This window comes from Camelina sativa, chromosome 12 (assembly GCF_000633955.1).
Source record: "Camelina sativa cultivar DH55 chromosome 12, Cs, whole genome shotgun sequence".
Lineage (NCBI taxonomy): Eukaryota > Viridiplantae > Streptophyta > Magnoliopsida > Brassicales > Brassicaceae > Camelina > Camelina sativa.
Window position 1 is genome coordinate 14,320,197 of NC_025696.1, and position 25,236 is coordinate 14,345,432.

At 35.7% G+C, this 25,236-nt stretch overlaps 5 protein-coding genes and 1 non-coding gene across 10 annotated transcripts in view; 2 read left to right on the forward strand and 4 right to left on the reverse strand.

The window, feature by feature from the left end:
* The window catches only part of LOC104733510 (pentatricopeptide repeat-containing protein DOT4, chloroplastic), a 4,729-nt gene extending 1,676 nt beyond the window's left edge, over positions 1-3,053 (reverse strand). The window contains exons 1-2 of the mRNA XM_010453083.2: positions 1,770-3,053; positions 4-1,043 (exon numbers count right to left, since the gene is read on the reverse strand). Of these exons, the coding sequence (XP_010451385.1) occupies positions 4-1,043; positions 1,770-2,886 (2,157 nt within the window). The 5' untranslated portion in view covers positions 2,887-3,053. The remainder of the gene's footprint in view (positions 1-3; positions 1,044-1,769) is intronic.
* LOC104731704 (30S ribosomal protein S2) lies at positions 3,127-4,339 on the forward strand. 4 transcript variants are annotated; one of them, XM_010451175.1, is made up of 4 exons: positions 3,127-3,317; positions 3,451-3,783; positions 3,905-3,964; positions 4,058-4,339. In XM_010451175.1, the coding sequence occupies exons 1-4, from the start codon at positions 3,227-3,229 to the stop codon at positions 4,150-4,152; spliced, it is 579 nt and encodes a 192-aa protein (XP_010449477.1). In that variant the 5' UTR covers positions 3,127-3,226; the 3' UTR covers positions 4,153-4,339. The 4 variants fall into 4 exon arrangements, with proteins under 4 accessions (XP_010449477.1, XP_010449474.1, XP_010449476.1 ...); XM_010451172.1 differs by having other exon boundaries at positions 3,905-4,339; XM_010451174.1 differs by having other exon boundaries at positions 3,454-3,783; positions 3,905-4,339.
* On the reverse strand, positions 4,307-5,561 carry LOC104731703 (60S ribosomal protein L11-1). 2 transcript variants are annotated; one of them, XM_010451171.2, is made up of 5 exons: positions 5,455-5,561; positions 5,264-5,371; positions 5,060-5,102; positions 4,772-4,967; positions 4,307-4,675 (listed from the first exon to the last, which is right to left on the reverse strand). In XM_010451171.2, the coding sequence occupies exons 1-5, from the start codon at positions 5,455-5,457 to the stop codon at positions 4,477-4,479; spliced, it is 549 nt and encodes a 182-aa protein (XP_010449473.1). In that variant the 5' UTR covers positions 5,458-5,561; the 3' UTR covers positions 4,307-4,476. The 2 variants fall into 2 exon arrangements, with proteins under 2 accessions (XP_010449473.1, XP_010449472.1); XM_010451170.2 differs by lacking the exon at positions 5,455-5,561 and having other exon boundaries at positions 5,264-5,377.
* TRNAE-CUC lies at positions 5,620-5,692 on the reverse strand. The gene has a single exon. It is a non-coding gene; the product is annotated as a tRNA-Glu (tRNA).
* LOC104731705 (shaggy-related protein kinase eta) lies at positions 5,848-9,197 on the reverse strand. The gene is made up of 10 exons (XM_010451177.2): positions 8,908-9,197; positions 8,122-8,217; positions 7,695-8,027; positions 7,522-7,596; positions 7,371-7,427; positions 7,135-7,275; positions 6,996-7,046; positions 6,820-6,915; positions 6,646-6,729; positions 5,848-6,557 (listed from the first exon to the last, which is right to left on the reverse strand). The coding sequence occupies exons 1-10, from the start codon at positions 8,920-8,922 to the stop codon at positions 6,360-6,362; spliced, it is 1,146 nt and encodes a 381-aa protein (XP_010449479.1). The 5' UTR covers positions 8,923-9,197; the 3' UTR covers positions 5,848-6,359.
* LOC104731706 (CBL-interacting serine/threonine-protein kinase 12) lies at positions 17,470-19,717 on the forward strand. Its single transcript, XM_010451178.2, has one exon. The coding sequence runs from the start codon at positions 17,882-17,884 to the stop codon at positions 19,364-19,366; it is 1,485 nt and encodes a 494-aa protein (XP_010449480.1). The 5' UTR covers positions 17,470-17,881; the 3' UTR covers positions 19,367-19,717.

Below are 25,236 nucleotides of genomic sequence, written 5' to 3' on the forward strand. Positions count from 1 at the left end.
CCTTTTTACTTCTTCCCATTTCTCAGCTTCCGCGTAGATATTCGCCATGAGTACATAATATCCTGTGTTCTCTGGTTCAAGCTCAAAAACTTTCTCTGAGACTCTCTCAGCTAGCTTAACATCATGATGTATCCTGCAGCCACACAGCAACGCTCCCCAGATTGTAGCATCAGGCGGAATTGGCATGTTCTCGATGAACCTATAAGCTTTTGACAAGTCTCCGGTTCTTGCAAGCATGTCGACTATACAAGCATAATGTTCTACCGTTGGCTCGATCTTGCATTCATGTCTCATGATGTTAAAGAATCTCCATCCTTCATCCACTAGTCCTGAATGGCTACAAGCATACAACAAAGATACAAAGGATATTTCGTCAGGCTCAATACCCGCTTGTCTCATTTGATTGAAAAGAGCTATCGCTTCTTTTCCAAACCCGTGCATCCCATATCCAGCTATCATCACTGTCCAGGAAACAAGATCCTTGGAAGCAATACCATCAAAGAGCATACGTGCGAGTAACAACGCTCCACATTTCGCGTACATGTCTACAAGCGAATTAGCAACATGCCTATCTGAGAAATACCCGTTTCTCATGATGTAACCGTGGATCTCTCTGCCTTTATCAAAAGCAGAAAGACTTGCACAAGCTGGAAGAACACACGCCACTGTTCTCTCATCAGGACTAAATCGCTTCTCTTCCAACAGCAAATTGAACAGGCTTAGAGCTTCATTGGCGTAACAGTTCTTTGAGAACCCACCAATAACAGTGTTCCACGAGATAATATCTTTCACACGCATCTCAGAGAACACTAGCTCCGCCTCTCGCATGCTTCCACATTTCGCATACATATCCATCAGAGCATTCGATACAAAGATATCAAATCCCATATCATTTTCCTTTATCCACTCATGCACTCGCTTACCTTCATCTAATAGCCGATTACGTGAACAGCAGTTTAAAACCGCAGTAACAGTATAAACATCAGGGCTAATACCTTCTTCCTCCATCTCTTCAAATAACTTCACAGCTTCACCAGCCAAACCTTCTCTAGCATAACCAGCAATCATGGAAGTATATGACACAACACTTCGATCACNATCAGGCTCTATACCCGCTTGTCTCATTTGATTGAAAAGAGATATCGCTTCTTTTCCAAACCCGTGCATCCCATATCCAGCTATCATCACTGTCCATGAAACAAGATCCTTGGAAGCAATATCATCAAAGAGCATACGTGCAAGTAACAACGCTCCACATTTTGCATACATGTCTACAAGCGAATTAGCAACGTGCCTATCTGAGAAATACCCGTTTCGCATGATGTAACCGTGGATCTCTCTGCCTTTATCAAAAGCAGAAAGACTTGCACAAGCTGGAAGAACACACGCCACTGTTCTCTCATCAGGACTAAATCGCTTCTCTTCCAACAGCAAATTGAACAGGCTTAGAGCTTCATTGGCGTAACAGTTCTTTGAGAACCCACCAATAACAGTGTTCCACGAGATAATATCTTTCACACGCATCTCAGAGAACACTAGCTCCGCCTCTCGCATGCTTCCACATTTCGCATACATATCCATCAGAGCATTCGATACAAAGATATCAAATCCCATATCATTTTCCTTTATCCACTCATGCACTCGCTTACCTTCATCTAATAGCCGATTACGTGAACAGCAGTTTAAAACCGCAGTAACAGTATAAACATCAGGGCTAATACCTTCTTCCTCCATCTCTTCAAATAACTTCACAGCTTCACCAGCCAAACCTTCTCTAGCATAACCAGCAATCATGGAAGTATATGACACAACACTTCGATCACTCATCTCCGTAAACACAGCTTTAGCAGAGTCAAGATCACCACACTTGGAATACATATCAAGCAACGTATTACAAAACCGATCTTCTCTACTAAAACAAGCTTTCACTCCAAAACTATGGACAGCTCTACCTAATGAGATCAAACGTGAATCAGCACACCCTGCAAAAACGCTAACAATAGTAGCCAAATCAATCTCAACTCCTGAAACCAACATCTTCACAAAAACAGACAGCCCTTTTTCAGCTAACCCGTTAGATACATACCCATTAATAATCGAATTCCAAGATATAACATCTCTCTCAGTCATTTCATCGAACACCTTACGTGCACTATCAACTCTCTGATTCTTCAAATAAAACGCCACCAGAGAATTCCCAACAGAGTTCTGATCTCCAAAACCTGATTTCAGAATATAACCATGAAGCTGCTCTCCTCCGTTAACACTACGCAAAGACGAAAAGCTCTTTAAAATACAAGAAAAAGTATAGCTATCCATTTCAACACCCAAACTCATCATCTTCTTAAACAATACAATACTGCCACTGAAATCACCAGACTTTGCAAGCTCATTCATCAAAATATTCCAGAACAGAGGTTTCTCGATCTTAACCTGATCGAAAACTCGAGTCGCTTGTTTCAAATCTCCGCAGTTTGTGTACATGAGAGCTAGTTTCGATCCTAAACTCGAATCTATCACAAACCCATTACCACGGATAAAGGAATCAACTTCTTTACCATCATTGAGAGATTTCGAATCGGAACAGAGTTGAAGAACAGAGCATAGAGTTCTCGGATCAATATCCCATTTTCCAGATACGCGGAGAAGCTTCACGGCGCTCTCTAGGTTCCCTGATTCGCAGAATCTTCGTAATCGAGTGTTCGCATCCGTTACGCTTATCGAATCCGAACAATCTGACACTGTTCTCAACGAGGCTCTATTAAAAATCACATCTTTTCTAACTCTAACGTCGCTTGCTACATTCTCCTTCTGGGTTTTGAACCGGTTATGAGAAGAAGAGAAACAGAAGCTTGACGAAGACAAATTCGCCATTAACATCGCCATCTCTCTCTTATCTTGCTCTACTCATCAAACAAGAAACCGCGGGAAAATTAAAATGATTGAATGCTTCAGTAAAAAAGTTGTTTCCGGAGGTTTAAGTTATGGTGAAGCAATAGCAGTGCCCACTCGAGAGCGATGTTTTTAAAAATGAATTCAAAGTTTAGACCTTTACTGTCCACAAGTTTCTGCGTAGCTGTAATTAGACCCCAAACATATAAAGGTGAGATTTTTTTTTTGTTTTGAGGATAAATTTTTGTTTTGTTGTTGTTGCAAAACCAAATAGAGAGAGAGAGAGAGAATCAAATTTTTCAGGGAAGGTCTCAGGAAGTAAAAAAAAAAAGCTATGGATTTGGCTCTTCATTCTCCTAGTGCTTACCCGTTGATCAAACAAGGATTCATGAGAGCCAAATCAACCAATCATCGTCCTGCTCGAGGTAATCGAAACTTCCCTATAGTTACAGTTTTTCTGAAATTTTCTCTAAGATTGTAGACTTTTGAGAAACAGATATTGTTTGGAATGTTTCGACTGCCTTGTTTCTGTACAGCTAACTGAATTTAGACAGATAGCAGATAAACTTTCGCCGCGGTTTGTGCTTCAATACTCATGCTTTGAGCTGAGTCTTTCAAGAGTCATGCTTCAAGAGAACCCTTTGTCTTCAATGGGAAGAGCAAATAAAGTATCTGTTTGTTGCAAGAAACCGTCTGATAGAGGAACTTCAAATCCGAGTAAATCTAACCAAGAGGAGATCATCTCTCTCTTGAAACGAATTCAATCTTCAATCTCCAAAGGAGAATCTCGGGGTGTTGAAGAGAAGAACCTCGATGAGTCTTCTGAGAGCAAGCCCTTGACCAAAGCTGTTCTTGACGTTCTTGAGAAATCAAGAAAGAAATCAACTGAGGGTAATCAACTATTCTCGATCAAATCCCAATCCATCTTCTTGCCATTTGTTGATATAAAAACCAATCCATCTTCTTGCCATTTGTTGATATAAAAACCAATCCATCTTCTTGCCATTGCTAGAGGTTCCTCGACCACCGTCTGGTTTCGTCAAGAGAACTCCTTCGGCCTCAGGTCCAAGAGGTAAGCTTCCAGTATCAATCAGCGATAAAGCTTTAGGAGAAATGACAAAGGAGGAAGAGAAAGCTTCACTGATAGAAACTATGAAACTTGCAGAACTCAAAGAAGTTGCAAAGAAGAGAGGAATCAAAGGATACTCAAAGTTGAGGAAGAGTGAACTACTAGAGCTCATCAGATCGTCCTATTTGTAATCTTGAGACGATATTATCTCTGAAATGCAAACCAGATAACAAATATGGTTGGAGTTGTTACATTTAGAAACCTATTCATGTAAAGTTGATAGATGTTCAAGAAGCTCAACCTTGTAAAGTATGGTTTTTCATGGCTGTTGTCAAACAAAGTTAATAATTGGTAACAAAACCCCAAAAATGGTTCATATCTCGAAGGTACTTGAAGATTCTTAACCAGAAGAAGTCAAAAAGGTTACCACAACAAGAAATCCTTACTATCCAGAATCGTAAATATAAGAACTTGAAACAGAGCTAACACCACAAAACAAAATAGCAAAAAACTCTTCAACCAGTGATGTTCTGAGACTTGTTGAGGATAACACCTTCATACTTAACCTGGAACCACTTCATGGCATCATCCTTAGTAACTCTATGTTGAATACCAACGCGAGCCTTGCATCTACGACGACGGGCAACACGGTATCCTGGGCGTTCAAGAACAACGTAGAAATCCATACCGTAGATACCGGTAGAAGGATCATACCTAAGAAAGAAATGCAGAATGATGAGAACATTCCCCCCCACAATCAAATTTGTTTCACTAAATCAGCCCATCATATGTCCTAATAACAACACTTACTTGATTCCAAGATCAATGTGCTCCTGGATACCGAATCCGAAGCAGCCAGTGTCACTGAAGTTCCTCCTCAAGAGCTCGTACTCCTTCACTTTCAAGCCACTCTCAAGAAGCTGCATTGCCTTCTCACCTCTCACGGTCACATAGCACGCAATCTTTTCATTACGTCTGATACCGAAGGACCTCACAGTGTACCTCGCTGTTTACAATAAAGACCACTCTAAATTAGAACTCTAAAAGTTACAGATATAACACATAAAAGATTCATTCTACATGAAGATGATCACATACCCTTGGAGAAGACAGGGGTTTGACCACTGAGCTGTTCCAAAACCTACAATTACCAAAACCCTCGATTAATATAAAATTTTCAATATCCAATACCTCAATGCGATCTATGAACTAACCCATTTCAAAGTAGCTAAAACGTAAAGGTCTCAGTTTTTTCCAGTGTTTCCTAGTAAATGATTAATCTAAGGGAAATAAAGAACGAACCTTGGAGGCACGAGTGAGACGATCACCACTCTCACCAACAGAGATGTTAAGAACGAGCTTCTGAACCTTAATATCCCTCATAGGGTTCGAGAGCTTCTTCTCCGACGCCTGCATCACGTAAACACACGATTAAAATCCAAAAATGAGAGGTACGAAGATATATCCATAGATCAAAAAGGATGAAACTTTACCATCTTGAAGACTCTGGATTCAAAATCGAGGGAGATGATCTAAAAAGAGTGGCAGACGAATTGCGTCGGCTGCGAAGTCTGATAGTTATATGAAAGACACTAGGGTTTCTTCCTCGAATGACAATGACGAAACTACCCCTTACCTAGGTTTAAAATACTAAAAATCTCTGTTGCCGGGATTCGAACCCGGGTCTCTCGGGTGAGAGCCGAGTATCCTAACCAGCTAGACTACAACGGATTGTTGTCTTCTAATAAGAATCTGAGATTTTAATTAAGATACTAAGCTCATTTTGTTATCACTTTTTATTCTGTTCTTTGTGAACTTTGATTGTTATGGTGAATCTTTTTACACAAGACAAGAAAAAGTTTTCAAGATTTGCATTTTTAAGAGACTTTTGAGTCATAAACAAACCATCTTCATTAAACTTGGTAACAAAATAGAAGAAGACAAACATTCAAAAGCAGAAAAAAAAAGAAGAGACCAAAGCAACCCCTTAAACTGCAGCAACTCCAGCCTTTTCCTCTCTTCATGGTAGACAGATGAAACACTTTGTATCACCTTCTGCTCAAACTTTTACTATATAAAAATATCTGAACTAAACTCATTTACATATGCAGAAACAAAAGAAGCAAAGAGGAGATTTTGTGTTTTTTTTTCACCAAATTCAAAAGGAGAGAAAGAAGCAAGCAGATACAACTGGAGGGCTTTTGTTTCAGCAGATTTGGGGAAGTTGGTTTGTAGCAGCTGACCATCAAACTTGTCTGAACAGAACATTTCTTGAACGAATTTGAGGAGGAAAAACTTCGAATTGTGTCCTCCGCATTGCCTTCAACAACTACTACCTTCTGGCTCGTGTAATGGTACATTATACATATAAAGTTGTTTTGTCTTTTGCAGATCCTTTTTATGTTCCAGATTGATTCAAGAAACTAAGACCCAATTGTCTCTTGATATGGTCTGGAATCAACTTGTTGACCAGTTCAGGTGATGCTCCAGCTACCTCTTGTTTGAAGTTGAAGAGAGGCGGGAATGGCCGTCCATTTGGTAGACGAGCGTTTGGTTCTCTGAGTTCATCAAAGAACGGATGTGCACAAGCTTCGAGCTGTAGTAATACGCAGAAGATCAAAAAAAAACATTAAGCACTCAATTTTTATTCTTATAGACAGAAGATATTTCAAGACAATGCTCACCGCGGTGCATCTAAGACTTGGAGAATATTGAAGCAGCCTTGATGCAAAATCAATCGCTTCTGGAGGCATCCTTTTGTGGAAGATCTAAATCAAAATGTAAATATGATTATGTTGATGTACTAAGTGGAGACTGCAACAAAAAATGTATGTAAAGAAGGAAAATAAAACACAAACCTTGTGCCAAGGGTGTGCCTTTATCTGTGGAAACCTAAAATCTGTGTAATGTGGATTCATACAACGGATCTCTTCTCGAGTTGGTGTACCAAGAACCTGTGACCAACAACTCCATACAATGAGGATTTGTAGCTAATAAATGTAACTTGCAATATATTGTTGTTAAGAATTCTTACCTTTATAATTTCAACGAGCTGATCCACAGCATTTTCTCCAGGGAACAACGGCTGTATAAAAGAAAAGATATCCTCAGGAACGAGTCCTACCGCAAATATACGGGAGGTTAAAGAAGCTAGTTACTGAAAAATTGTTTACCTGACCGAGAAGAAGCTCAGCAAGAACACAACCAGCAGACCAAATATCAATTGAAGTTGTGTACTCCGTGGCACCAAATATGAGTTCAGGTGCACGGTAGAATCGTGAACAGATGTAAGATATGTTGGCTTCACCTTTAACCTGAAGCAACAGTAAATTTTCAACGGTCAGTGGCAAGATCACACAAAACAACAAACGCCATAAGCCGAAAGAGTTCATATGTCCCGAAGTCTTACCAGCTGTTTGGCACTGCCAAAGTCACAGATCTTGACTTGATGAGTAAGAGGATCAACCTGTGTATAAAGAGACCAGAAGAGATACATTAACAACGAAAGAACAAAGAGATGAAACAATACATAGAGCTGAATCCTGAATGTAAATGCATACCAGAAGATTTTGAGGCTTCAGATCTCTGTGACAAACTCCAGCAACGTTGTGAATATAGGCAAGTCCCCTGAAGATCTGACATGACAAAACGATGTATAGTATCAGCATAAGTACAAATTTATGTACTTCACTTATGTAAACAGAAGATGGCAAAGTGTGTTGTTGGTTGTTACCTGGTACATGTAAAGTTTAACATAGACAAGCGGCATTCTTTGGTTAGCACTGCTATAATGTTTGAGAACTCGATACAAGCTCTCAGGGACATACTCCATAACCAAATTAAGGAATAGCTCATCTTTACTTGTGGTCGAAAAGAAGCAATGCTTCAAACAAACCACATTTGGATGATCCATCACACGCATCAACTGAAGCTCTCGGTTCTTGTATCTTCTGTCTTGCAAAACCTTCTTTATCGCCACGGTTTCTCCAGTCTCCAAACATTTAGCTTGGAAAACTATTCCGAACGAGCCTGTACCTACAACTCGCTCCGCCATGTAACTAATTGTCTAACAAAAACATAGGAAATAAATATCTTGGTTAAGAACAACAAATCTTGCATACACATTAAAGTGTATCTACTTAGTTTAAGCCTGTCTATACCTGTTTTGGTTCACCATTTTTGCCTCCGATTGTGGTGGAAATTATATGACCAGTGACTTGATCATGTCCACCATCAACTACAGCATCAGGCATCTCCTGCAAAAGACAAGAATCAAGGTCAATAAAAACGCAAGTAAACCATAGATTCCGCCATTAACAAAAGCTAAAAGGATAATGCTCGTCTGAGAATCAAAAGCCTAAAGAAGGAAACTTTATCCTAAAAAGAGTGGTTTAGAAATAGCCGTTACGCAGAATGAATCTGATTTTAGTAAATAAAAACATGTACTTTTTTTTGTCACGCGAGAAGAAAGGTAAAACAAAATAAAACTAGAAGGAATGAATCTATTGCTCAATTCTGGATCTAGTAACTTCTACAAACTGTGGATTCAATTACAGATCGAGCCAAAATAGACATCAATAAATCCTCAGCAACAGCAACGCTACTGATTTGGAAAGTCAAAAGATGCTCAATTTACACAACTCAGGAGATACAAATCAGTTATAAAGAACTTTTTTCCCCTCAGAACTCAAACCCATTGAGAGCAGGCCATGTCTAGAGCTAACTCAAAAAAGGTAAAAGCTTTGGACAAACCCAGTACTCAAAAAAAAAAAAAAACCCTTCAAGTTCAAAGAGTACTAAAACTAATAAGACTTCTTTACAAGAACAAGAACTCTCAAAAAGACCAGTACTTGAAAGGGCCAAAAAAAAAATGTGGAAAAACAAAATAAAAAAACAGGATCTTATACTATCTGAAAGACAGCAAAAAGGAACACAAGTAGGTTTACCTTATCGTCAGCCATGGCGATAGATAGAGAGACACAGAAGAAGAGAAAGAGAGAAAGAGAGAGAGGGAGAGTGGATTTGAGAGAGAGAGAGAGAGAGAGAGAGAACAAATGAGTTTCAATCAGTTTGGTTGGTAATGATGATCATGGTGGAGAGAGAGAGAGAGAGAAGCCGCAAGATGAGAAAGAAAGAAAAAGGGAAGAGAGAGAAAGGAACAAGAGCATGTGAATCCAGCTCTCTTTCTCGCTCCTATTATCTCCCCTTCCCTTTGCTTTCCGTTTTCTTCGCCATCTCCTTTCTTTCGTGTTTTTTTTTAATTGTTTTATTTCTTTTTTTGGTTTGTTAAGACGAAATTACAAAAACATCCTCGGGTTCGTTGTTTAATTACGAAGACAGACAGGGGAAACTCTTTTGTGGAAATTTCGTCATCCAATGGGGCATCATGCTCTTGTCGGTCAAATTTGAATCCCCTTCAATGGTCATATGGTGCTTTGCTTACTAATCCTTTTTTTCTCAATATCGATTGGTTTGAGGTCTATATATTGACATTTTCAAGGTATATATATATATCTCTCGTTCTATGTTTTAGATGCTAGAATTGTCAATGTCTCATTTTCATAATTTTACTTTTAACAACTGAGTATTTATTTTGTCTAGTACCACTTACTAATTAAAATATGAATGTAAGGGCATCTCCAACCCACCTCTATATTTGGTTTTTAATTCTATTTTAAAGTAAAATCTATTCCAACATATCTCTATTTTTATCTCTATAATAGAGATCTCTATTTTTTCTTCTATATATAAAGGAACTCTATTTTTTCCTCTATAATAGAGTTGAACTTTTTTATTTATAAAATGGTCCTTAAACTTTTAATACTTTTATATTTATGATCAAAATAAATAAATTATATATTTAATAGTCCTTAAACTTTTAACACTTTTATTATTTTATATGATGCAATGTATTTCTTTTAATAAATGTGATATTTAAATAATATTTATGAATGTTAAAAATTTAAATAATATCATAATTTTATGAAAGTTTCACTAATACTAAAATAAATGGGTTAATTTGCAACTTTTATAAGTAAAAGGTATTAATAATAAAATAAAAAAGGAATCTCTACAAAATATTCTTTTTTAGAGGAAAAAATAAAGATATCCATTGGAGCAAAAGTCATCTCTAGTATAGAGTTCCTCTATTTTAGAGGTAAAAATAAGAAAAAGCATTGGAGATGGTCTAATAAACTCACTATTGTCAACAAAAAAAAAGTTTCAAAGGTTTTTAAACAAACCAAAAAAAATCCAAATGTATTATCTGTAATCGGCTATATAATTTTTTTGTATGACACAAAACAGTATAAATTTTTAATAGTGTGAATAAGCAATAAGATACTAAGACGAAATAATATGAGATCGGCAACAAAAAATGAGAGTAATTTATTTTGTATCGTTTCCAACATTATTTTTATATGTGGTTACGATGAAATTTATATATATAGGATTAACAATCTAGTTTTGAAAAAATAATTTAAAACTATCACAGATACTGATCAATTTGTTAGATCTAAGTATCTAACTAAACTGATCTTATAACTTTAAATCTAGTTTTGTACCTATCGATGAATTACACCAAACATTAACTATTAAAAGAAAACACTTATCTAACGCATAAATAGAAAAGTTAGAGAGCATGATGAACTGGAACAAATTTGTCAAAGATCCAAGTTTGACCATTTGGTGGGAAAACTTCTTTTTTGACAATTGATGAAAGAAAAGAAAAAAGCATTTATGTTTCTTTGGTCTTAGCTTTTTAATGTTTTTTTTTTTATTTTTATATTTTACAAATTTTCAGACTTAAATTGGCTTTATAATTATTACCTAATAGTGTAGCTTTACTTATTGTGTTTTTTGTTTTCTTATTTATATTTGTTTATATATACTATATTTTTTTTTCTGGAAACATCAATATTAAAATCAATGATGATAATGATAGCAGTACTAGCATTTTTGCAGAAGACAACAAAATAAATAATAATATAATTTTCTTTTTGTTCAATTATGCATGGGACATACATACTTTTTGGCTGTATGGATGGATTTACATTGCATATTTTTGTGTTATCTTTAGACTCAATAATTTCAATGTCGATAGATGTATTATCCACTCGTATATATTAGTATACAATAGCAACCAGCAGGTTTAAATGTTCATATACACATACACTCAGGTTTTAGCTGCAGATTTGCACTATAGTAAGCTGTTACGATTTATATGTAGTTTAGTAAACTTGAACCTAGTACACTTGAAATCATTGTGCGATCTAGTTGTAACTTTATACCAATTACATTTTAATTTGTATAGAATCATAATTTCACAATGTTTAATGAGACAAAATACATATATCTAATTTTTCTATAGTAATGTTTTTGATATTTTATGTTTGTTGTTTCATTGTACGACTTTAAAATCAGACGAATATAATACATACAATAGTAATACTATTGATGCATAGTGAAATGACTAAGAGCAAAATCGGTCTCACTCGATAAGCTTTTGGTAGATAACGAACAACATATACGAATAACGAAAATACTATAACTAGATAAAAAAAATTATGTTATCTCTTGTGGTATGGGAAATAACAGTAACGTGCACCATGTGAAGAGGCTCGAGACAAGGCAGAGACTAGAGGGAAGAACTAATTATTTTGCATAAAATTGACTAATAATGTAATGTAACGAAGAAATGTGATAACATGAAAATGAAACGCAAAGTTAAGTATAAAAGAAGAGAATAATAATTGGATTCGTACGAAGAAAGGGAAGACAAAATCCTAAAAAATGAATGATCTGTTTTTGCCTAACTAACAGCTAAACCGTCGCCAAAAGAAATGAAAAATCATAACACCTCTCCTTGAAGCATTATTCTTGCCATTTCTTCAAGCATCCCAACAATATTATTGTCTGTCTTCCTTAGTTTGGCTATTGAACTTTTCTATATCTGAATTATTGTTTCCCTTCTAACCTCTCTTATTATTATATATCCTTTTAGTACAACATTTATAAATAAAAGATTTGAATAACCAGACTCAATTTTCAAACATATACTATAAAGTCAGTTTTCTTACGTCAAAGATATCTATAATGTTTTAAAGAAACGGTGCCAAAACATTAATAAATTAATGTTCATTAACTAGTTATAAATGTTTCCCTAGCGTCTATGGTATTCCAATATCACACTAACAAGTTTATTTATCTACAAACAACATATGATGTAATTTAATAATGAATGAAAATAGTCCTACAAGATTTAAATATACGATATGTAATCTTCTTTTTTTTTTTTTTCTTTCTAATAATTATTCATTCAAAGTTCACAAACGTATTTTTCAATTCTGAATTCAGATTATAGTTATTCCGAAAGTGTGAATATTACAAGTTATAAAGTCCGGTAATTCGCAATTAGTTTGCAGTTTGCACCATCTTATTGAAGTTTAGACCATACTATGGAGAAATATATGTATTGAATTATGGAGAAATGAATGTATTTAATATTATGGAGAAATGAAGGCAGAAGATGGGATTGGAAGACGGATGGGTTGGCAGTCGGTGGGAGAAGGTGGCCTGGTCAAAACTTCAAACTTGTTTTAGTCAAAACACTTCTCGTAACTCATTCTCTCTCTCTCTCTGTCTTTATTTATTCTTTTAAAAGACAGTTCTTCTTGTTGTTGTTGTAAAACGTTAAGTCCTTTTATAGTGCACTTCACCATTCATTGTGATGTTAACATTTGGCAGGCTTCGGTTGAAAGACTACTAGTAGTTTCTAGCCTACCATACCATACATAACCGTTGCTTGCTACTCGTGGTGGAGAATGAGCTTTTTGTAAACAAGGTCTATAGATTCTCATACAAACTCCTATGTACAAATTACAATACAGGGTCTACAAGAATAAATGAGCACTTAGGAGATTTTAATCGATTCGATTTTGGCACAAATGGTTAACTGTATGTAGAGATGTCAATTGGGCTCAGAGAGACTATGGGCTGTCCAGGTCCAAATTAAATTGGACCGGTTATGGTCATAACCAAATTTGAAGTGGTCAAATGGACCTAAAACCATTTTAACCCATTAATAAATGGTCCAAACTAATTTGGACATGGGCTTCCAATAATTCTTCAAAATTAGGGATTGTAAAATTTGGGAGAAATTTTTTTTTTCATTTTGTCAAAAACATGAAATTAGAGTTTCTATCTCTCCCCTCTTTCAATCCAATTATGAATTTATGAACTTTTATAATTATGAGGTTATGAAACTTTATAATTATGAGTTTATGAACCTTTAGTAAATTATGAGTTTTAAATTTTGGTTCAATCTGCAACCAATGGACAGACCAATTGGTCATGGTCCTATTTGGTTTGGACATATTTGGGTATGGGTGTATTTGAGCCTTGACCATGAATGACCATAAAATGTATGTGTCCAATTGGTCATACCCATTTGGACATGGACAGACCAATTTACAACCCTAACTGTATGTATGTTTTTTGTTTGTTCTTATGCAAGTGTAAAGTGTAAAGATGTGATATATGGGCCATATGGCATCTCATTGAGGGAACTTGTTTTTACTTTGAAGAAATCTATAATATAGGCCCGTTTTTATAGTTGCCAAACTGATAAAAGCCCAAATCTTTTGCTTTTGACATACAACAATGTTCAAACTTCAAACGCAACCTAAATATGATGGACTTACTGTTGCCAGGCTCATGAGGTATCTAAACTCTTTATATAAAATGAACCCAACTCCAACTGAGACTTCTCTCATGGAGATTTTTTTTGTTTTTTTCTCATAAACTCGTTGAGAAAACAAATAACAGGTTTTCTTATGAAAAAATAAATAGTCAATTGAGCCGATATTGACAACGGTAACAATACTAGGGATCAAATAACCGCATTTGATCAAACTGTTGATCTGAAGATATGTTTTTTTTTTTTGTTGTAACTTGTAAGCATACTTAAGAATCGTGGCGGCCTTGGGGCAGGTCCAGCAGGAAGACATAAACGGTTGTAACAGACGTCGGCGGCATTCTTAAATTATTCATAGGATTGTTAAATTTAATTGACCAAACAAAAAAAGAAAAAAAAAAAAAAGAGAAAGAAAAGAAACTTGTCTGGTTTGCCTACAGCAGAAACAAAATAGAGGTGGATGCCTCCACCCAGGTTATGGTTAAATCGCAATGTCGGGGTGTCTTGGTCGCGAAGGAACCAACTGGCAGGTTGTTCTTGGGTTTTGAGAGATGATAAAAGGATGGTGTTGTTGCACAGCCGCAGAGCGTTCACTAATGTCCCAAACAAAGATCAGGCCAGTGTCCTAGCTATTCGATGGGCTGTGGAAAACTTGATTAGTCATAGATGTGTTAATGACAAAAATTTTCATTGAAGATGTTTCCCTAATGTGATGTGTTTTGAGACCCAAAACATGGCCATCTTTTTATCATGAATCCGGCAAATTGTTAAGTTTGTTGGGGTTTTTTTGTACAGTGGAGATTGGAAATGGATAGACCAAAAGCTAATAGAAGAGCTCATCTCATCCTTCATAGTGTTACAAGTGAGTGAAGACTTCAATCTTATGTTGCTTATAGTTTTCCAGCTTGGCTTCATAAGTGTTCGAAGATGAGAGGGTTTCATCTTCTGTTTAGCTAGGATTGTATCTTTGTCTCCTGATGGTTTAGCTTTAACCATTTTTTGTCAAGGTCAGGTTTTCTCAACTAGACCAGGTCAGTTTAGACAGTAGGCTAACTTTGGAACTTTCCGATTCTTTTGTAAAAGTATCTGAATTTCTTTGTAATTTTTTGGGATCATACCAACAAAATCCGTAATATAAATCAGTTGACCAGAAAAAACTTGTCTTTAAATACAGAAGTTTGTTTCAAAGTAGACAACAAAAGCTCCAAAAAAAGAATAGTTGAACCCAAATATGTAATAAGAGTAATGTTTTGAAAAAGGATCCTCTATAAACATAACATATAATTTGGGCCATAAGAGCATCATTAGTCATCGATACTCTTAAAGATACTCATAATTAAAAATAGAATAATAATCAAAAAGCAAACAAAAAGGTGAGAAGCGATTCTCTAGGAAGCATTTTAAGAATCGTTCCTCTTACATAAGCCAATGTATGATTGGTCAATTTTCTTTTTACACATTTATGATTTAAATATATAATAATATTTAATTAAAATAATTAAAATATATTATTTTGAGTAACGATGAGCGTTACTGCCAGTATTGATGGTCTAAGGCATTTGCCTCTTTCGTTTTGAATTTGCCTTATTTGTTCCACGGTAGGCACGAATCTTGTATACCATATATAGTTTTCTTATCTATATAATACATTCACATAAAATAATTAACATATGTTAAATCATGTAAACAAAACGTCTGTGCGTACAATCTACGAAGAAGATAAGCATATTTATTTTATCTTTTTAACTTTAAATCTATGTGAAAATATTAACTTATTGCAAGTGCCAAATGCGATTGTACTATAGTCTATAGGAAAAAAGTTTGTATTCAATAGTTAGAGTGGAACATTTGTAAGCAAGCAAAAAAAAAAAAGAAAAACTTGTGTTTTCTTAATCAGCATTAAAAGAATAGAGATATATGGAAATTTATCTAAAATATTATTTACATCGTTATCGTTCCAAATGGACTATCTAACCTTTTTCCATATGATAATTACTCTTGCTTATAATAATAAACTCTTGACCGACCATTACGTACGTTGACCTTACGACCCCACCGACCTTCTTCACCAACCGTTACAGTAGAATTTTCTTCGATTATTACAAGTTAATTATTTTAGATTTTTCTTAATCAACCCATCATTTTTATAGTATAGTTTGAATCAATGAATTAGATATTTTCGATCGAGTTTTTTTGGCGTATAAAACGCTTATGAATTTCTGGTGAAACACTAGTATATTAGGATTATTATACTAGTATAGCTGGATTCCGTAATTTCCGTGACTCTCTATGTAAAGACAACAACGTTTTCATGTGCCGCAAGCCAACGGCTGTGGTTAAACCCAACAGCTGTCTGATCAAATGACGTAGGTCCCAACACTAACCAGATAGAAAGCTCGAGGCTCGAGAGACCACTTACAATAAAGCAATCGCTGAGTAACTGCCACGTGTAAAACAAATCTAATAAACTATCATACAGCCACAAAACACACTAATGATGTCATCTTTAACGCTACGTGGAATTTATGATGTGATGTGATATTTTATTTTGATTTTTTTTTAACTCTTTATGTAATCTACGATCTAGATTCGTCTCGAGACCACCAACTTGACCTACTCCTCTCATATTGGTAGTAAATTGTCTTTCCCTATCATTAATCAAGTGTATTCTACGACTAATCGTTTTTCTTAATCCCATGTAACATACTCCCCTCTGTATTAAAATAAATGATTTTTGGAGACTTTCACATAAATTAATTAAAAAAAATATTTAATGTTTAGCGATAATTGCATTATTATTTATAATAACATACTTTCATAATCATTATCCAATAGTAATTCATCAAAGTTTTAAATTATCAATCAATAATTGTTATAATTTGTAATTTTATAGTATTAGTTAATAAAAATATACAGAAAATCATCTATTGTGATACAAGAAAAAATTCTAAAAAATCATCTATTGTGATACAGAGAGAGTATAGTATTAGTATTTGTTAAGAAATTGAATTTGTAAAATACAAAAACTATACAAAAATCCTTCTAAGCCTTCTAACTTCTCATTTTTCTTAAAAGCGTTTATAATGCAATGTATCTAGTTTAAAATTTTTTTATTGAAAACAATGTTATTTAAAAAAAAAAAACAAAGTCGTTTGGACCACAACTACAATAATTTAAATGATTCAACATCAATCCAATTTCTGACCATTTTTATTTCTTGAATAAACCATTTTGTTTGCGTTATTGTTTGACATTAGCGGTTATAAACGAAGGATTTATAGCAAAAACAAAAGCTATGATAGTGACTTATGTTTTTGTTTCGAGTATTTGTAGCAAACAAGTGGTGTATATATAAATTGATGTACAGGCATGAGAAGTACGGTTGGTTGGAAAAAAAAACAGAATACATGCAGCAAACAATAAAACCAAAAATGTACTAACAAGTTGTAATAATAAACTTTACGGATGATTAAAATTGTATTATCTTCACGTGAATGATGATCCTACTTGAAAATGATCGTCACGCGTCTTATTCATCGGGTTTAATACGTCTAATGTAATGTACCTTCATGTTCAAATAAAATACAATTTAGAATTGTCAAGTTCATATTGTTAACTTATTAATCTTACTTTATATTTTTATATTTTAGAAATTGAAACAAATTATATATCGTCGGGAAAATGATTAGTAATAATTTGCAAAACGCATTAGTACTAAAAATATCTTACATTAAAAGTGACTTTATAAAGTTAATTTTCCATATCTATATAGATACAAGTCGATATCTCTCAATTCAAGACTTGTGTGTAACCAACCCCCCCAACAAAAAAAAAAAAACGTAACCTTTTATTTTTGGGTCGTTAAGAGAGGAACACTCATAAAAGCATATTCCCAAATATATACGGCGACGATCTAAACAGAAGCCAAAATGCTATTTTTAGTGAATCCCTAAAATACACAATAGAGAGAGAGAGAGAGAGAGAGAGAAAGAAGAGAGAGAAACTTCGTCTTCTTCATCTTCTTCTTCTTCTTCTTCTTTTACAACAATCTCCAAATTTTTCAAACAAACGAAAGAGAGAAGAATCAACACAGGTGAGAAATTCGAAATCTTTGCGAGCAACAAACTCGCCCAGATTCTCGATTTCTCCCCACATCCCTTTCTCTCGATTCCTTCAAAAACAGAACACAATAAAAACCCCAAAAAGACTCAAACTTTAATCAATCAATGGCGAGTAAAATAGTGAGAGAGACGTCTTTACCAAAAGAGAGAAGCAGCCCACAAGCTCTAATCCTCGGGAGATACGAAATGGGTAAGCTTCTCGGCCATGGAACCTTCGCTAAAGTTTACCTCGCTCGTAACGTCAAAACAAACGAAAGCGTAGCAATCAAAGTCATCGACAAGGAGAAAGTTCTCAAAGGCGGTTTAATCGCACACATCAAACGCGAGATCTCGATCTTACGACGTGTTCGTCACCCAAACATCGTTCAGCTTTTCGAAGTCATGGCTACGAAAGCTAAGATCTATTTCGTCATGGAGTACGTTCGCGGAGGTGAGCTTTTCAACAAAGTAGCTAAAGGTCGTCTTAAAGAAGAAGTAGCTCGCAAATATTTCCAGCAATTGATCTCAGCTGTTACCTTCTGTCACGCGAGAGGTGTTTACCATAGAGATCTGAAACCTGAGAATCTCTTGTTGGATGAGAATGGTAATCTTAAAGTCTCTGACTTTGGGCTTAGCGCTGTCTCTGATCAGATGCGTCAAGATGGGCTTTTTCATACGTTTTGTGGTACCCCTGCTTATGTTGCTCCTGAGGTTTTGGCTAGGAAAGGTTATGATGCTGCTAAAGTTGATATTTGGTCTTGTGGTGTTATCTTGTTTGTGTTGATGGCTGGTTACTTGCCTTTTCATGATCGGAATGTTATGGCTATGTATAAGAAGATTTACAGAGGGGAGTTTAGGTGTCCTCGGTGGTTTTCTCCTGAGCTTACGAGGTTGTTGTCTCGGCTCTTGGAGACTAATCCGGAGAAGAGGTTTACGTTCCCTGAGATTATGGAGAATTCTTGGTTTAAGAAAGGGTTTAAGCATATTAAGTTTTATGTGGAAGATGATAAGCTTTGTAATGTTGTTGATGATGATGAGTTGGAGTCTGAGTCCGTTGAATCGGATAGAGACTCTGCGGTTTCTGAGTCAGAGATTGAGTATTTGGAGCCTAGAAGGAGAGTTGGAGGGTTGCCTAGACCAGCGAGTTTGAATGCTTTCGATATTATATCGTTTTCTCAAGGGTTTGATTTATCAGGTTTGTTCGATGATGATGGTGAGGGTTCTAGGTTTGTTTCTGGAGCTCCGGTTACGAAGATTATATCGAAGCTGGAAGAGATTGCTAAAGTTGTGAGCTTTACAGTGAGGAAGAAGGATTGTAGAGTGAGTCTCGAAGGTTCAAGACAAGGAGTGAAAGGTCCATTGACGATTGCTGCTGAGATATTCGAGTTGACACCTTCGTTGGTTGTTGTGGAAGTTAAGAAGAAGGGAGGTGATAAAACCGAGTATGAAGACTTTTGTAACAACGAGTTGAAACCTCAGTTGCAGAATTTGACAGCAGATGAAGTATCAGAGCCTGCGGCTGTTTCAGCGGTTGATGAAACCGAAACCGCAATCGCAGCAATCACGAATTCGCCGCCTATTTGTTACTTGCCTTCTGACACTGATGAATAGAAGATGAAAAAGGCCACAGAACCAGAGATCATGAGGGGGTATGTATACGTACTGATTCTCCTTTCCTGTTGTCTAATGGGAGTTTTGGGGTTTTGTTATCTGAATGGAAAAGAAGAAAAAAGCTGCTTAGGGTTGGTGAAAGTTAGAATCATGTTATGTAACAAATGTTATTATGTTTTATGTTGGAGAGAATCGTTAGAGAAATTGAGTTGTGTCTTTTTACTAACCTTTTAGCAGTTTTTTTTTTTTTTTTGGTAAGGGAGAATTGTAAACAGTTTCGCATAATCATATCTTTGATATAATGATATGTATAAAGACAACGATATGAATAAGAAAAGTTGCTTTTTCATCTTTGTAGTTCATCTTTTTGTCATTCTGATGATAATGGTTTTATTTCTGTTTTGGGGTTTGTCTTATAATTTGCTAAAATGGGTAAAAGTACAAGAAGAGAAGAATGTTCTTGTTCTTTGCTCTTGTTTTTGGTTGATTCTTAGAAGATTTTAATGGCGGGAGACTCTTGATGGTGAAGTTTATTTCTTTTCGTATTTGGGAATTTTTAACTATTTGTGGGTAAAGAAATTGACCAACAACCATGTGAAGTGTTTTGTCTTTTGGTGTGAAGCAAGTTGGTTTTGATTTGATTGCAGTTTGTCTTTTTCCACAAAGATATTTATGTTTTGTAAGATTTGACAATCACGGATACAGAAACTGTTTTCCTGGATGTGGCCAAGCTTTGCTTGATTTACATGTGAGAGTGTAAAGCATATATGTTGCCATGTTGGTGATGATGAATGATGATGCATTGATGATATAACTAACTTGTAACTTCTTTTTTTTTGAGTTTTTGTTTAAATGTGCTCAATGATCATCATCAGTCTGATTGGTTTGTTTCTTTTCTTCTTTCCCACCTTATTCGTTTTTTGTTCTATTGCTCGAAAAAAAATTGAAATAAGGCAATATCAACACTTGGGTCTTCTGATTTCAGGGGTTTTTTTAGTTAATGATGAAAATCAAAATGTAATTTGTGGCCTTGTTGGTGTATAAGAAACATAATTTTGTTTCTAAACTTATAGCAGAAACAATCAATTCCTCCTTAAAATAATGACTATTTTTATTCAATAACAAAAAAATGTATTTGCAAGTGGTGAGTTTGGTGACCCAAATTAGCAACACAACCCACATGCACCATTAAAGCCCATCTGCAGATGTCTTCTCTTTGCACAATAATAATTATTATTACTCCCTCCGTTCTAATTTAGTTGTCGTTCTAGGATTTAATTTTTGTTTCATATTAGTTGTCGTTTTAGATTTTCAATACAGATGTTTGATGAATATTCCAATCTTATCTATGCTGTTTTAAAGTTTCAACCAATGAAAAAATTATAAAATATATTAATAAAAGGCAAAACATAAAAATTAATAGTTTCCTTAATTTGTGTGCAAAAACCTTAAACGACAGTTAAACTAGAACGGAGGGAGTATTATCTTATTATATAAAGTTTGATATCAAAATTACATATTAACAAGATCATGACATGTGTCAATTGTATCATTCAGATGTTACATCTGACACATATCAATTTTAAATTTATAAAAAATAAAAATGTAAAAATTCAAAACCTACTATAAAAAAGTTTTATATGTGAAGTGACCTTAGTGCAGTGGCAGGAGTTAAGTCCATTTGTAGAAGGCACCACCACACCCGGGATTGAGTCCTGGTTCCTACGGATGTAGGAATTTGGCTAATAGGCCGGCAAGTTGTGGCCCAATGATAGACAAAAAAAAAGGTTTTAATAAAAGTAAAATAGAGAAAAGAAAACCTAATTTTATTTAAAATATTTAAACAGTTTTAAAATTTAGAAAAAATCATTATAAGGAAATTATATATATATATATATATCATAAAATTCGAAATTATAATATTGTTTACTTATTTTAATTTTAAGTTGCTAATTTTACAATAAAATATATTACTTTTTATATAAGAAAAAAAATGATTGTGAAAATTATACAATTAATTACTGTTTCTAAAAAAATGTAAATACTCATCTTTACACAAAGAAAAATATTGTTGAAAAAAAACATAAAAAATAGATTGTCTCATATTTTTTTCACCAATCAAATAATTTATTCAAAAAGACTGCTATTGTAATATATAAAATAGGAGTATATAAGATTAGCATATGCGTTTTTTGTAACTACACAAATATTAAAGTAAAGAGACATATTATATATTCTTTAATATGTTCATAAAAACAATTTGTTGGTAGTAGTAAAAACTAAAGAGTATATTTTAATAGTAAAATATATTTGTGTGTACAAATACTATTTTAGTGGTGATGTAGATAGTAGATTTGTAAATGGATATACATTAGTGTATTATAGCAAGAAAAAAAACAACTATTTTCTATAATTAAAAGTTTATCTCCTTACTTTTCTATATTGTTTTTACTTACGAAAAAACTAAATATATATTCTTTGTTAAATTTAATTTTATTTTAATAACTTTGAACTCATCTACATCTATTTTCTTTAACTAAAAGTGTATCTATTTACTGTTTTTTTCAATTAAACAATTAACAGGAAATTAAAATTTTATGTGTCCATAAAGACAATTTGTTGGAAAAAAAAAACGGATGGCGATTGCGATTGCGATTATTAGAGTTTCGATCTGAGATGGATAATCCCGGTGATGAAGGGGGAATATTGAGGGAAGGTCTCTCGATTTCTCTTACTGGGTGTAGATTTCGACAGCGGATGGCTGTTCGGTTTCGAAATCTTGAGAGATGTGGTCAATTATTTCAGATCCAGCTCCAAGTGGGGGATCTGTGGTTTTATGGGTTGTGCGATCAAGGGATGGGAGAGCTTCTCGCCGATTCTTTTGGTTATGTGTTTGGATTTTCGCTGATCAAGGGTTGATCTTGGATTTTCCTTTTCTGGCTGTTTGGAATGATACGAATATTGACTTCACCCTGAGCTTTTATGTCTTCATTTGGATAGAGGATATGATTTCGGGTCTTGATGATACGATTTCTAAGTCAGTGGGCAAGGGGATCTACTTTCTTTGTTTGAGGTTATCGGTGGGAATGAGAATATTTGTTTATTGGGTTTGTTTGGTAATTAAGAGGATACGGCATCTGGTCCTGATACGATTGGCGAGTTTATTTGAAAGTCGTATATTTAGTTGGGAAAGAGGAGGATTGTTTAACAGTATCAACTTTCTCCTTTTCATTTGCTACTGGGTTTGTTGGTACACCATTTTCGGAGTTGTCCTTTTTGCATTCCAGTGGTTCCTTTTGTCATCGGTGCTGCGCATACTCATGGCTCAGTTGAATCTTAACAAAGGCAAGGCGGCTTTGGTGCGTACTGAAGTTGTCAAGATTTCTAGTTCTGTCTTGGTTCAGCGAATTCAACAATTTTCTCTTACTCTGATAGGGAGGTTAATGAATCCAGCAGTTGAGAGGATGGAGTCCTTGATTGCTAACCTGCCTAAGATTTGGAAGCTGGAAGCTAAATTCTTGGGAGCAGATTTGGGGCAAGATACATTTCAGTTCAATTTTGAGGAAGAATCGGATCTTCAAGAGGTCTTGCTCAATGGTCCTTATCATTTTGATGGCCAGATGATCTCATTGGTCAGATGGGAACCTATAGTATCTGACTCTTACCCATCGGCAATCAGTTTCTGGGTGAAGGTGGGTGGTATCCCTATGCACTTGTGGGAGCTAGCGACGTTAGAAGCTATTGGGAAGAAGGTTGGTAGAATCAAGGAGTTGGATGAGGATACGGGTAGTATTTATGTCATAGTGAATGGTTTCAATCCATTGGTATTCCACATGGTGGTTCCGTTCGATACAGGTGATGAAGTGGTGGTTTCTTTTGAATATGAGAAGTTTTCTGGGTTCTGTAAGCACTGCTTTCGTTTAACACATGATGTGTTGGTCTGTCCGGTGCTCAAAAAGGTTCAAGCGGATCCTGTGGATAACAAGGGTGGTCAGCGACAGCAGGGTATGATCAAACAAGGCTCTGTTCATCATGGTGGTGGATGGGAGAAGCCACGGAAGCATGTGAAACGTGCCTTGGATTTTCAACCAGAGCAGGCCAATGAGAGGAGACAACATCAGTTTCGGGGTGGTGTCTCGAGTTTCCCTCTACAAGTGCGTAATCAGGGTCATGTTTGGGGACAAAAGGCGAGATTTCAGAGTGGTGGTTCAGGAACTAATCTGGGGGGCGATCATGCTGGTTCCCAGGGGTTTAGAGGTGATGTAATGGATCACTCTGCTGGTGCCTCCCATCAGAGGAAGGGCATTCGACCGGTGTGGCCAAAACCATTGTACAAGCCCAAGCAGGCTTCAGGTGAGAAAGGTCTCCAGCGACCTGCTCATGTTGGTGGTTCCTCTGATATGGTCGAGGACACCTCTGTAGAGGTTTCCGTAGAGAATGGTACTGATGAGGGGGATGAGGATCTTCAGGATCAGGGTTTTAATGAGAGCTCTGATTATTTGCTAGAGGATGGGGAGTTTGACAATGACACTAATCATGAGGCTTCAAGGTTAGAGTCAGATATATTGCTTGCGGAAGGTACTGAGTCGGGGCTTGAGGTGGAGGACAATCCTATCAAAGGTACTCATGCTTCTGATTCTCTCTCTGTGAGTATGATGGATATGAATTCTGCTATGGCATCAGTTTCTTTGGGAAAGCAGGACAAGGTTAAACCTAAGGCGGGTAGTCCACAAACTAGAAAAGGGATCTACACATCGAAGATGAATACTTTACCTTTGGCTTCACCTGGAAAACGACTGATGGCTAAAGTTTTATCTTTAAAATCTGTAGGTAAGGGTACAAAACAGGCGGGTGTGGGAAAGCAAGGTCAAAAAGCAAAAGATGGCAGCTCTATGGGTGGCGGAAGTCGGCCTGTTAAGAAAGGGACGGTGGCTCTCCCGAAACCACCGGCTCAAACGTGAAGGTTCTAAGCTGGAACTATCAGGGCATTGGGGCTGATCTGACAGAGAATTACTTGGGTGATTTGTGGAGGAAGCATAGGCCAGATATTTTATTTTTATCAGAGACAAAGAAATATTTTTCTTATTTACAGAAATTTCAAAATAAGTTTGGCTATATTAAATTGTTTACTGTTGAACCCCACGGGGCTAGTGGTGGTTTAGTTGTTTTTTAAGAATGAATTAAACCTTTCTATTCTTTTTGATAATGATCGTATTATTGATACACAAGTTTCAATTGGGCAACAAACCGTATTTATGTCTTTTGTTTATGGGGATCCGGTCCCCCAAAACCGTCACAAAGTTTGGGATAAATTAACGAATATTGGCTCATTCCGCATTGATCCTTGGTTTATAATTGAAGATTTTAATGAATTAGTTGGGAATCATGAAAAGCAGGGGGGTGCCTTGCGTTCAGTTTCTTCTTTTAAGCCATTTATTTCTATGCTTCGACATTGTGGGATGTTGGAATTTCCTTGTTATGGGGAACACTTATCTTGGCGAGGGAATCGTTGTAATAATCAGGTGGTCCGGTGTCGATTAGATCGGGCTTTGGGTAACGAGGATTGGCATGGATTCTTCCCAAACTCGAAAGTTGATTATTTGGAGATGATAGGGTCGGATCATTGTCCAATTTTAGCTACCTGTTTGACAGCGGTCCGGCGACGGCAGAGGCAGTTCAGGTTTGATAAGCGTTGGTTGGGGAAGGAGGGATTAGTTGGTGAGGTTGAGTCGGGGTGGAATCGGACAAGGAATTTTTGGATTCCGGGTTTTGTCGACAAGATAAGGAATTGTAGGAACTCGATTTTGTGGTGGCGGAAAAATAATGTCAGTACTGGTCCATCGATCATCTCGTCTTTGAAGACGGCCCTA